At 37.3% G+C, this 13,199-nt stretch overlaps 1 protein-coding gene across 1 annotated transcript in view; it reads right to left on the bottom strand.

Annotated features, from left to right (window-relative positions):
* Positions 1–10,670, bottom strand: part of Fbxo28 (F-box protein 28) — a 32,812-nt gene extending 22,142 nt beyond the window's left edge. Inside the window, exon 1 of the mRNA XM_046419135.1 lies at positions 10,378–10,670. Within this exon, the coding sequence (XP_046275091.1) occupies positions 10,378–10,644 (267 nt within the window). The 5' untranslated portion in view covers positions 10,645–10,670. The remainder of the gene's footprint in view (positions 1–10,377) is intronic.
* Between the last annotated feature and the right edge of the window lie 2,529 nt (positions 10,671–13,199).

The following is a 13,199-nucleotide window of genomic DNA, read 5'->3' as shown; positions in this document are numbered from 1 at the left end:
GGCTCAGAAGGCTGAGGTAGGAGGATCACCAGTTCAAAACCAGCCTCAGCAACTGTAAGGTGCTAAGCAACTCAGTGAGACCCTGTCTCAAAATACAAAAAAGGGCTGGGGATGTGGCTCAGTGGTTGAGTGTCCCTGAGTTCAATCCCTGGTATCCCCTGCCACCCCCCGCCCCACAAAATGTATAGCTCCAAATTTAAGGTTATGTTGTTATGTTAATAATTTTCTAAGGCTAAAAGAAAGAAATATTGTGTATTAAATTTTAAAAATCCTAGCAATATGACAGTAAAATAAGACCCCAGAAGATAATGCAGATGATGACCAAGTAGAAAAATCATCAGGGCTCATAGATACTGAAAGGAGAATGGAGCTTAGCAGAGGCTGGGAGGGATTGGGAGAGGGTGATCAATGGGTACTAAGTTACAATTAAATAGGACTAAGAAGTTCTGCTATGCTATTGCCCAGAATAGTAACTACAGATAAGGATAAAGATAAATTTTTAAAAAGATAAATAAAAGGATTTTAAATGCGGTATTCACTATAAAGAAATGATAAAGGTTTGAAGAGATAGATGTTTACCAGGATTAGAACATTAAATAATGTGTAATATGTGGAAACATCACATGGCACCTCAAAAATCTGCATGGATTGCTGGGCACGGTGGCTCAGGCCTGTAATTCCAGCGGCTCAGGAGGCTAAGGTAGAAGGATCACAAGTTTAAAACCAGCCTCAGCAAAAGCAAGACACTAGTCAAGTCAGTGAGACCTTCTCTAAATAAAATACAAAACAGGGCTGGGATGTGGCTCAGTGGTGGAGTGCCCCTGAGTACAAGCCTCAGTACCAAACAAATAAATAAATAAATCTAGATGATACTTACGTATCAGTTAAAAAAAAAAAAAAGGTTGACCATTAAAAAAAAATGTAAATGATGTTATAGGGAACAGCCTTCACTATTACCCTTGTCTTTTTATTTAAAAAACTATAATCAATTTACATAGTATGATAGTTGCAAAACCATGGGAATAGCAAAAATAACAGATGTATATATGTTAATTAACAAGATGTTTATAGTCTTGAGATGGCAATATAGGCATTCACATCAATAATATGCTCTTAAAATTAATATACTTTATGAAAATAAAAAGCTTTAGATGTCACTACAATTTTTTTTTAGTACCAGGTATTGAACCCAGGGTGCTTCACCACTCAGCCACATCCCCAGCCTATTTTATTTTTATTTTTTGAGACAGAGTCTCCCTAAGTTGCATGGAGCCTCATTAAGTTGCTGAGGCTGGCTTTGAACTTGAAATCCTTCCGCCTCAGCCTCCTGAGCCACTGGGATTACAGGCATATGCCAGCATGCCTGGCTTCATTAAAAATTTTAAAGTACAAAAAAGCCCCCTCCCCCCAAATATCAGGGCACTTGAAGATTAGGAAAAATATAAACTATAAAACACTAAAAAATATACCCCCAAAGGCAATTAATAGGAAAAATTATTGGTTTGATACTGATATTTAGCTGAAGTTCTTGCTACTTGCTGAATAACAGATGCAGTTTTTCTTAGTTTGTTAATTCAGGACTTAAAATGCCATGTTTATCCTTTTTTCACTTTCTAATTTAAGTGTTCAGTAAGACAAATATTTCTTGTATTTGTTTAGAAATCTTTTTTAGATTTACTATGCCAAAATGGCCCTTGTTACTAATGTAAGACATGCTGTTTTCTTTTAATATCTAATGATAACTGAGTTAAAGATGAATGTTTTTAAATAGCTGACACTGAGACTTACAATATATGTCTTATAATCATAATTCATATCATTGTTTTCTCACATAACTTAGTTGACATGAAAAACAGTATGCTGGACTTCTTTAATTTTAAGATACCACAGGGACAAAGACATATGATCAATTTAATCAAAGGTCTTCGGGGGGGGGGGGGGGGAACAAATCCAAGAAATAATGCTACAATAATATATACAAAAGTGAATCAAGATACATTCCTATTTCAAAAATACCAAAATGTGGGCTGGAATGTAGTTCAGTGGCAAAGTATGTGCCTCATATGTGTGAAAGTCCTGGGTTCAATCCCCAGTTCCTAAAAGGAAGACCAAAAAAAAAAAAAAAAAGTTAAAATATAAAACTATTTATATCTTAGAGGAATATTAGAGGAATATACTGTAATGTAACCCAATTTTTAAAAAAGGTATTCATTTGGTGCCCTACAGTTCTCAACATTTTACACAAGCCAAGTGGTAGGCTAGACTCTTCAAATATGTCAATGCAGAGAAAGAATGAAAAAGTGTGTGTGTGTGTGTGTGTGAGAGAGAGAAAGAGAGAGAGAGAGAGGAGGGGGGAGAGGGAGGGAGGGAGGTGGGGAGTGTTCTAGAGTTGAATCCTTCCTTTATTAGATTCAAAATATCCCACCTCCCACAAGAGCTATAAAGGACATTTTGGTGGTAATTGAGAAATCTGAATATAATCTGCAATGTTAAATTTCTTGAAAGTGATGATATTGTGATTATGGAAGAGAGGTATTTAGGGGGAACATATAATTATATTTGCATATCTCAAATGATTTAATAAATGTATATGTGAGATACATATATCCTTGTCTGCTATGTATGTGCACATGTGTGCATATATATATTTAGAGAAAGAATGAATACAAGTGAAAGAAAGCAAATGTGCCAAAAGTTAATGACAATTGAAAAAATCATTTAGAAATGAATAATGAATGAATCACAACCATTCTGGATCTTCTTTTGTCCTATTTCCTCTTACTATGAATTCATCTTATTTTCCCTCACTTAAATATGGCTACAACTTGCCACCTCTTGCATAATACTGTAATCCTTTATAAAAAAAAAAACCACCTACCTTGCATGATTTCCTAAGATTATTTTGTTACTATATTGTGGGTATGTATATAACACACACACACACACACACACACACATATATATATATATATATGTAATCCTCAAATGTCTACAGGTAGAATTACAACAAATTTTACATTTTCTAGGTATCTCATCTAGATTATTCACTTGGAAAGAAAATATAAATTCATTTTAACACTGGCCTGAGAAAAACAATTAAGAAGTCTGTTTCCAGAATTCCTATAATGCACTCTATAAAGAGAACACCTATTCTGATTATTGTTTTTTATTATCTGTTATTATTCTTTCTTTTTCTGGGGGGGGGGTGGCTAGGTATTGAACTCATGGTCAATCAACCACTGAGCCACATCCCTACCCCTATTTTATATTTTATTCAGACACTGAATTCCTTAGTGCCTCGCCGTCGCTAAGGCTGGCTCATCATGTCTCAGCCTCCCAAACTGCTAGGAGTACAGGTGTGTGCCACCATGTCCAGCCTATTCTCCTCATTAATATAAAGACTTGAGTGTTGATTAAAATGAAGAAGATCTGATGCACTATTATAAATGGCTATCTGCTCATTATATACTCACTGCAAATTACCCTATCAATTTTTATTCTCGTAAGAATTTTCTTGAGTCACCATTTTCTTAAAATGGCCTTATAATCTGTTAAAGATCTTAGGTGAACTAAAAAATTAAAAAGAACTTCTAATCTGTATTGGAGGTATTAAGCAGCAATTTTTAACACTATTATAATTTATGCAGAAAACACTTCACAATGACAGATTTTCTATTGTATACTTAGAGGAGTGAAATATTTAAAGGACTTTTACTTATTCAACAGATATGAAGTGCTTATATCGAATCACAGACTGTCTAAGGCCTTCAGATTCATGATGAAAAGAGGTATGATCTCACCCCCATGGAGCTTATACCTCATGGAAAACAAGCTCTTCCAAAAATAATTCCAAAATTATAATAATGATGTAAAGGGAACTTAAAGACATATTGGCTAAGTTCAGATAAGAATCACACAAGGCTGGAGCTTAGGATGTTGTTTGGCAGTAGAGTACTTGCCTAGCATGTTCCAGGGCCTGGGTTCAATTCTGTTTCAGGTGGAAAAAGAATCATGGAAGGCTTTGCTGAGTATAAATGCTTGAGGTGCTGAAAGGCACAGGAGAAGGAAAACAGAAGTAGGTGCTCCGAGAGGCCTGAGATATTGGGGAAAGTAAACAACCTCATGTTTGTTTCATTTAATCTTTCATGGTGAAAGCAGGTGGTTGGGAGAAACCTCTACTAAATGTTCTCTTTGCTTCTAATCTCCAAATCACGAAATTGGATTTACATGCACAATGCACAGATCACTCTTTTAATACAGTACCTTCTTTAATATTTTAAGAATCTGTATCACATGGAACTTATCAGGGTGTGTAAATTTTCTTTTACTGCAACAAACACCTGAGATAAACAGCTTACAAATGGAAAGGTTTATTTTGGCTCACAGTTTTGGAGGTTCCAGTCCATGACTGGGCTGACATTGCTTTTAGGCAACTGAAGGGCAGAGATAGTAGGTCATGATAGGAGTGTGTGTCAGAGCAAAACTGTTCACTTTGTGGCAGGAAGTATGGGAGAGAAAAATAAACTGGAGTTCAATAGTCCTCTTCCAGGACACACATGAATGACTTAGACCTCCCACTAGGCCCCACTTAGAAACAATTCCATCACCTCTCAAGAGTAACAAGCTTGGGACCAAATCTTTAAATAATCTAGGCATTTGAAAGGACAGTCCAGATCCAAATAATAGCACAGAGTATGCAGATATATCTAGTCACTCTTATGAAATAATTATGATATTAAAAGACAAAAAAAATTTTTTTTAATATCCTTTTTGCTCCCCCTATAAACACTATCTCAGCCTGGTTTCTTACATTTGACTGGTTTGTGAGATAAAAAAGTTCAAGGCTGAGGGAAGACTGACCAATAATCCAGAATATTTAATATACTTCAAATTTAAGCTCATCAATCCTTTTATAACTCTTCTCCAATTTCATCATTATACGTCACTTTTTTCTGCTGGGAATTTTCTTCCATTTTTACTGATTAAGAACTCATTATCTTGAGAAAGTCTCCTGGTTAACCGAACATTCGTGTATTTACTATCTTTGCATCTGTTATTCTGGTGCTTTGTAAATATGCTCAAGGAAGGGTATACATTATGTCTCCATGATTACACTGCCGACAGAGTTACTGATTGAGCCCCTTTATTTTGTGAAAATTAGCCAGGAAGAATAAACTGTCCCTAAGCGATTATAATTTCTTACCTACTCGTAAGTACCAATTAAGAAGATCAAAAGCCTGAGGAAGAGATGTGGGAGGGAAAAAACTCTATAAAAATTTGCCAACAGAGTATATTCTCTATAGAACACAGTACAGAGCAATGATTCTTAAGGTGGGGTATGGGGACTCCGGGGATTCAAAGGATACTTTCTGTAAATCTGTAAGATCAAACTATTCTCATAATGCTAAGAAGTTACTTGACTTTTTACTTATTTTCTAACAAGTATCCAAGCATCATTTTCTAAAGGCAATAAGACAATGATGATATTACTGTTCTGGCAGCTAATGGCATATGTTGGGGCATTTCTGTGTTTTCAAGAATTTTTTAAGGTAAATTCTTAGGACTTCCAATAACTTTTTAGACTGTACAGGGGAGAAAATCATGCTAAATGAAATAAGCAAGGCTCAGAAAATCAACAGTCAAATGTTTTTTCTCATATGTGGAAGCTAAAGCAAAATAAGGGAAAGAAGGCAGCCGGGGAGGGGAGTGGTAGAGCAGGAGAATGAGAGGGCATGAGGTTGGAGGGGAGAGAAATATGGAATGAATCTACAACAGAATTATGTTTTTTAATTTTTTTTGTAGTTGTGCATGGACAACTTTATTTTATATGTTTATTTTTATGTGGTGCTGAAGATTGAACCCAGAGCCTCACACATGCTAGGCAAGTGCTCTGCCACTGAGCTATAGCCCCAGACCCAGAATTATGTTTTATAGATATAAAAATGTACCAAAGGGAATACTCATTTATGTATACGTAAAAAGTACCAATCAAAAATAAACAAAGGAGTGAAGGGAAGCTCAGTTAAGTAGAGGAGGGAGAAAAGGGGAATGGAGAAAGGGAGAAAAGGGAGAAGAAATGGGAACTGAAAGCAAATTCCTTATATGTATAATTTTGTCAAAAAGAAACCCAAATACTATGTATAATTATAATGCTTGAATGAAAGAAAAACTTGAGAACTCTTGGTATACATTGGGCAATACAAGGCAGAGAGTGCCATACTTTAAACCAAAACTTTTGTTTTGCTTTAGCTGGGTGTGGCGGTGCAAGCCTGTAATACCAGCCACTCAGGAGGCTGAGGCAGGACTATCAGTTCAAAACCAGCCTCAGTGAACCCTGTCTCTACATAAAATACAAAATAGGGCTGGGGATGTGGCTCAGTGGTCGAGTTCCTCGGAGTTCAATGCCCAGTACCAAAAAACAACAACAAAACCTTCCTGTTTTAAAAGAAGTAATTTCCCCCATTTTCCTTCACGTTTTCTACCAACCAACCTACTTTATCCTGCATAAATGGTTGCCACTACATAACAGCCTGTTTTTTTCAGTCCAAAAATTGGCTTATAACTTCTCATCATATAATTATAGCATGGTATAATACTGTTCCTCATGCCACTTAAAAGGTAAACAGAGCAGCAATGCATTCACCAGTGTTATATGGATGCACGTTTGTCTTCTTCAGCCCATGTGCATTGTCAGTATTTATTTCCCAAAGTGGAACTGGTGTGGTTTTTTTAGAGTGCTGCAGCACTAACCATAAACACATCTAATAAGAGTGGCACTGAGGACTGGGGTGGGGCATTTGTGTCAGATAATAAAACCAATGATAGTGGCATAGAGTCTTCAGACAGAGTTAATTCTGTAAGTCCATACTTCACAGAATCATAGTAAATTTTCCCAAGTGTAATATTTTGACTAGTAGTCACAAATCAATAACTAATGTTAATACAAATGTTCACTTAACTGTCATGAAGAAATGATGTGCACCAATTTGGACTATTCAATTTTAACATATATTCACAACTATTACATGCATCCTCATCTTGTACCAAAGACAGTTTAGTAATAAATGATTTTTAAGTAATACTGGCACAATTTTTAAGTCTCACATAACGGTTGCACCCTGCTTTTGGGGAAAATTTTGGCATAAAATCAGCTCAACAACTATGCAGTGAAATACGGTTAACAAAACTCTTCTAACATTTGAAGATGTGAAAGAATTATACACAGGTAGCAGACTGAACTACTTAGAGCACTCTAGAAAAATGTCTTAGGACAAAGTGTGTTTCTATACATTTTGTTGCTGACTAGAAAATTTCATTCCAGATAATAAATAAGAATTATCATTAAATTGTGTTCTGAACCACTAATGGTTCCACTTGAATCACAGGGAAATACTTTTGATAGTGCCTCTCTAAAACATCTCTTAAAAGCCTCCAGTACTTATTTTTCAGCAGATTAAGAATACTGTGCTTATGAGCCAAAGTTACAGGCTCAAAGTTACCTTTGACCTGTTCTCTAAGGGTAGGGGACTTTTGGCACTTGTTTCAAAGTCTCTCATGTACCTACTAAGGGGGCCTAGGTGACACACTAATGTAGCACCGGCAAAAATTTGTTTTATTGGAGTAACAAAGTACATGTTTTGTCATTTCAAAAGCTGTGTTCATCCAAATAATTTTAAATACATTTAGAAGAGTTAAATATAAAACTATTTCTGTGTAATCAGGATTTGCAGGTTTTAGGTACATGTTTGGAACAATATCAATGGCAGAAAAAGATCCAATTTAATAAGGCATTCAGACAGTCCCTTGGAAATCAGTGAACTGGAGTCAAATTTCAATTATTCATGGTAACTGGAGACAAAGACTTATCAACTAACCTGCACAAATAATCGAAAAAACATTATTCTAAGCAATTTCTACTTAGAGGAAATCTTTCAAAGAAAATAAGCACATGGACTGTACACTTGTCCTCTAAGTTAGTGCTAACAGTGGCTATGAGTGAGGTCATATAGGATAAGGTAAGTAAGGAAAATAGGAAGGAAGAAAAAAAGTCCAAACAAAACAAAACACCCACACAATGCATAAGCTAGCTCATCATTCCACCAAATAGCTAATGGAAATGAATTTTCCATTTGGCTTTACAGAAATGAATTCTGTTCTCAATATTATTCTCTTTCAAGCATATCCAGCTTTAATTCTACTTAAAAAAATTCTTAAAATGAAAGAAATTTTGCAATACATACAGGAGGTACCAATACTTAAGTCTCAAGATTTCTTTTTTGGTAAACAATTCCTTAGATATAGTGGTTATTTAAATATAAATAACCACTTAAATTGAAAAGGAATGTACCTAACCAGGCACTGTCTTAATTTCATTAAAAAACATAATTAAATTAACGCTGACACCTAGTGGCAAGAAAGAACATCTTTCTTTTATGATGCTACCTGAAATGTACCTTCCGAAATCAAACCAATGACTCTAAAACCAAAGACACCTCTAAATTCCCACAAAAGATTATCCATTTAATCTATTTAAGAATTATCCATTAACCTGAAAGAAAAAAAAAATCTTCATTACAAAACAAAAACAAAAAAACTTATTTGCAGATGTAAAACTGGCTACAAAATCTTTTCCTGGGGGTGGGAGTGGGAGTTGGTACTAAAGGGACTCCTTCAGAAAATGTCTGAAATGATAAATTTGTAACCTTAAAAGACCAAAAAAAAAAAAAAAAAAAACCAAGAACTGCTTAAAAATTAAGCATGCAGCTGAATATATCACTTGAAAGAGATTATTACTTATTAATAAACTGTGGAATGTGTTTAACTCTTGTTCTCTAAGATGGGCTGTCCCTCCCCCCTTAAGAATGTTCTAACTTTAAAACAGTAAAATGACTAACAAATAAGCTAACAAAACCCACAGTTTTCCTCTACATTTATAATGAAACACAACTGTGAACACTTCAAGCTTCACAGAGCCATTGTCTGGCTGAATAGCTCAATTCAATCAAATGTTCAGTTCAATTTCCAGACACCATGTGCATATAGTGTAAATTTGGATCAAACACCAGTCTGTAAAAATCTGAAGAAATATTTAAGATTCTAAACAAAATTCTAGGATGAAATGCTTTGAAAATCAGGGACAATAAATTTTAAAATGTCTATTTTCAACTGAAGAAATTCTCCATCCTGCAGACTGGCATGATTGAACTGCTGTGTTGACTACGAAAAAATTGGCCATCAGTGTGATTATTTACAAGCTTTCTTTTAAAAATATTATTTCCTTTGAAAAATGCGATTATAACCAATTCAGACTGGAGGCCTAAGCCTAAAATACGGCATATTGATTAATAAGAAATGCTTATACACAGCACATTTACAAAATGTCTTTGTCCTCTTAAAAACAATCCCAAGCAGATATAGCTTCTACACAGAATCGGCTTGCAATCACTTCAAAATGTCCACCTCCTTCAATTTCCTGACCACTTAAAGATAAATTCGCTGAAAGGAAGCAAAATATCTGACTGAACTAAGACATTCATCAAATCTTCAGTCAAATCACTGGGGTGAAATAAAATTCCAATGGCAAATTTTTTGTTTTAAAATATCCTGGACAGAACAACTGTGATTTTAAAGTATAAATAAACCTCTCCTAAAGCTGGAGGGTGGAAGTAAAGCACCAGTTTAAAAATGAATTACAAAAGGGGGCGGGGGAGAAACTGTCAAAGGGCAAGTTACTTCACTTCGGAGGGGAAGTGTCAGGGTGAGGAGGGGCCAGAATGGTCATTTCCCAGGGCTCTACTTTAGTGGTCAAGCAGGACGTTTGGGTTAAAGCCACGAAAACACGTTCCAATTTTTCACTATCTCTACCGGGGTTTGGGGAGAATCGACGACCCCTACTTCATCTTCTCCAACAAGGAAGCTTTGAGTGATTGGGGGGAACAATACCTTCGTTATTCTTGCAAGACAACCAGGTCTGGCTGGGATCAGCCCACTTCTGAGTTTTGCCTGCCAACTCGGGCCAGGGGCTGGGAGGCGGTATGTAAGAGACAGGAAACAAGACCCCTGGGGGGGGGGGGTCCACGCTCGGGACAGATACGTGGAAAGCCCAACTCCTCTTCACCCCGCGGTCCGGCTTCCCGACTAGGGGCCAAGTTCTCTCGGGAAGTAGCCCCCGATGCCGCAGCCACGGCGCAATCAGGAACGAGCCCACTCCCGCTGACGGACGCCAAGAGACAGTTCGAGACGGGGAGGGGCGAGCTCCGGGATCTCGCACTGGCTGGGGCTCCAGGAGGGCTCCCTCCCCGGGAACGCAATCCCCGCGCCTCCCCTCCCCAGAAATCAGCCCAGAGGAGAGGGCGGCCGGGTCCCCAGGGGCCTCACCAGACGAAGCTGGCTAATTTCGTCGTAGGACATAAAGCTGAGGATGTTCTCGATAGCTACGATGGGCAGCGCCACCAGAGTGTTGTTTTGAGGCAGCTGGTCCGGAGCCAGCGCCGGCACTGGGGGTGCCTGGGACCCCGGCTGCGGAGGCTGTGGCGGAGGCGGTGGGAGCTGTCGCTGAGCAGAGCCGGCGGCCGAAGAGGAGCCGCCGTCGCCGTGGCCGCCGCCTCCTTCCTCAGCCATCCGCTCCTCCGACGCCGCCGCCATCTTGGGAGTTTGATTCCTTCCCCCACTGTAAGGGGAACGGGGATACTTCCGGCGCGTCACTTCCTCCTCCTGCAACCGCGGGGTGGGGGCACCTAGGGGAGAGGGAGGAGCTCTGGGGTGACAGGCGGAAAGAGATGCAGGCTTGGTGTTTGTTCAAGTGGAAATGAGGAAAGAGCTGGAAAACCTCAAGAAAGGTGGTCGTCCTAGACTCTTTTATCTAAGATTGGAAACCACTTGAGAGCAAGGGAATCCTAGCTATTAAGATGAACTTCACTGGTACAGTTTTCTTGAAGAATTTCCTCACAGAAGACAATAAAAATATTGATAATAATAAAAATATTGATAATAAAATAATAATGTAGTTAGAATATTACCATTTTCCCAGAATCATGGTAATAAATTGATTTAGGCAAACAAAAAAGAATAAAATTATCGGTAAAACTACTGCAAAGACGAGCCTTAAAAAATATTCAGTGAAAGAAGAGAAGCACAAAGGACCATTTATTATATAATTCCATTTAAATAAAGTAGCTGAAGACTTAAAAGTAGATTAGTATTTGCCACAGGTCTGGAGAAGTATGGAAGAGAAACAACGGTAGTGTGCACAGTATATTTTTGGATGAAATGGAATTTATAGTGATGATGGTTGCACAACTTGTGAATATACTAAAAATAATGAATTGTGTAACTTAAGATAATGAATTTTTATTGATTAAAAAAATAAATGACAGTGCAATACATTACAATTCTTATTACATGTATACAGCACAATTTTTCATATTTCTGGTTGTATATAAAGTATGTTGACACCAATTCGTGTCTTCATGCACGTACTTTGGATAATGATAACTATCCATTCCACCATCCTTGCTAATCCCCTGCCTCCTCCCTTTCCCTCCCACCCCTCTGCCCTATCTAGAATTCATCTATTCCTCCCATGCTCCCCCTCCTTACCCCACCATGAGTCAGCCTCCTTATATCAGAGAAAACATTCGGCATTTGTTTTTTGGGGATTGGCTAACTTTACTTAGCATTATTTTCTCCAAAGCTATCCATTTACCTGCAAATGCCATGATTTTGTTCTCTTTTATTGCTGAGTAAAATTCCATTGTGTCAATATGCCACACTTTTTTTATCCATTCATCCACTGAAGGGCATCTATGTTGGTTTCACAGTTTAGCTATTGTGAATTGTGTTGCTATAAACATTGATGTGGCTGTGTCCCTGTAGTATGCTGTTTTTAAGTCTTTTGGGTATAGATTGAGGAGACGGATAGCTGGGTCAAGTGGTGGTTCCATTCCCAGATTTCCAAGGAATTTCCATACTGCTTTCCATATTGGCTGCACCAATTTGCAGTTCCACCAGCAATGTATGAGTGTACCCTTTTCCCAAATCCTCACCAAAATTTATTGTTGTTTGTCTTCATAATAGCTACTATGAATTTTTATTATATACTAATTATTTTCCAGCAAAACAATTAATTTTAGGCTAGAATTATCAAAAGATGCTAAAACTAGAAGAAAAAGTGATGATGAACATAACATTTAGTGTCTCAAAATAACTCCACACACCATACTTCCGAAAGCACTATACAGATTTAATGCATTTCCAATCAGAATTCCAATGACATTCCTCATAGAAATAGAAAAAGCAATCATGAAATTCATCTGGAAAAATAATAGACCCAGAATAGCTATAGCAATCCTTAGCAGGAAGAGTGAAGCAGGTGGCATCACTATACCAGACCTTAAACTATACTACAGAGCAATAGTAACAAAAACAGCATGGTATTGGCACCCAAACAGACTGGTAGACCAATAGTGTAGAACAGAGGACACAGAGACTAACCCATAAAACTACAATTATCTTATATTAGAAAAATCTGCCAAGAACACGCATTGGAGAAAAAATAGCCTTTTCAACAAATGGTGCTGGGAAAACTAGAAATCCATATGCAACAAAATGAGATTAAACCCCTATCTCTCACCATGCACAAAACTTAACTCAATATGGATCAAGGACTTAGGAATACAACCAGAGACCCTGCGTTGAATAGAAGAAAAAGTAGGCCCTAATCTCCATCATGTGAGATTAGACCCCAACTTCCTTAATAAGACTCCTGTGACACAAGAATTAAAATCAAGAATCAATAAATGAGATGGACTCAAACTAAAAAGTTTCTTCTCAGCAAAAGAAACAATCTGTGAGGTGAATAGAGAGCCTATATTTGGAAGCAAATCTTTAACCCCACACAAATCAGATAGAGGACTAATCACTAGGGTATATAAAGAACTCAAAAAACTAAACACCCCCCCCCAAAAAAAAACCCCAAATAACCCAATCAATAAATGGGCCAAGGATCTGAACAGACACTTCTCAGAAGATGATGTATAATCAATCAACAAATACATGAAAAAATGTTCATCATCACTAGCAATTAGAGAAATGCAAGTTAAAACCACTCTAAGATTTCATCTCACTCCAGGCAGAATGGCAGCTATTATGCATATAAACAACAATAAGTGTTGGCGAGGATGTAGGGAAAAAGGTACACT

The sequence above is a fragment of the Marmota monax genome, unplaced genomic scaffold, assembly GCF_021218885.2.
Source record: "Marmota monax isolate L192 unplaced genomic scaffold, Marmota_monax_Labrador192_F-V1.1 WCK01_AAM20220418_F8-fsc00153, whole genome shotgun sequence".
In the NCBI taxonomy this organism is placed as follows: domain Eukaryota; kingdom Metazoa; phylum Chordata; class Mammalia; order Rodentia; family Sciuridae; genus Marmota; species Marmota monax.
The sequence above is the reverse complement of the archived record's forward strand: the minus strand, read 5'-3'. Positions and strand labels throughout refer to the sequence as shown.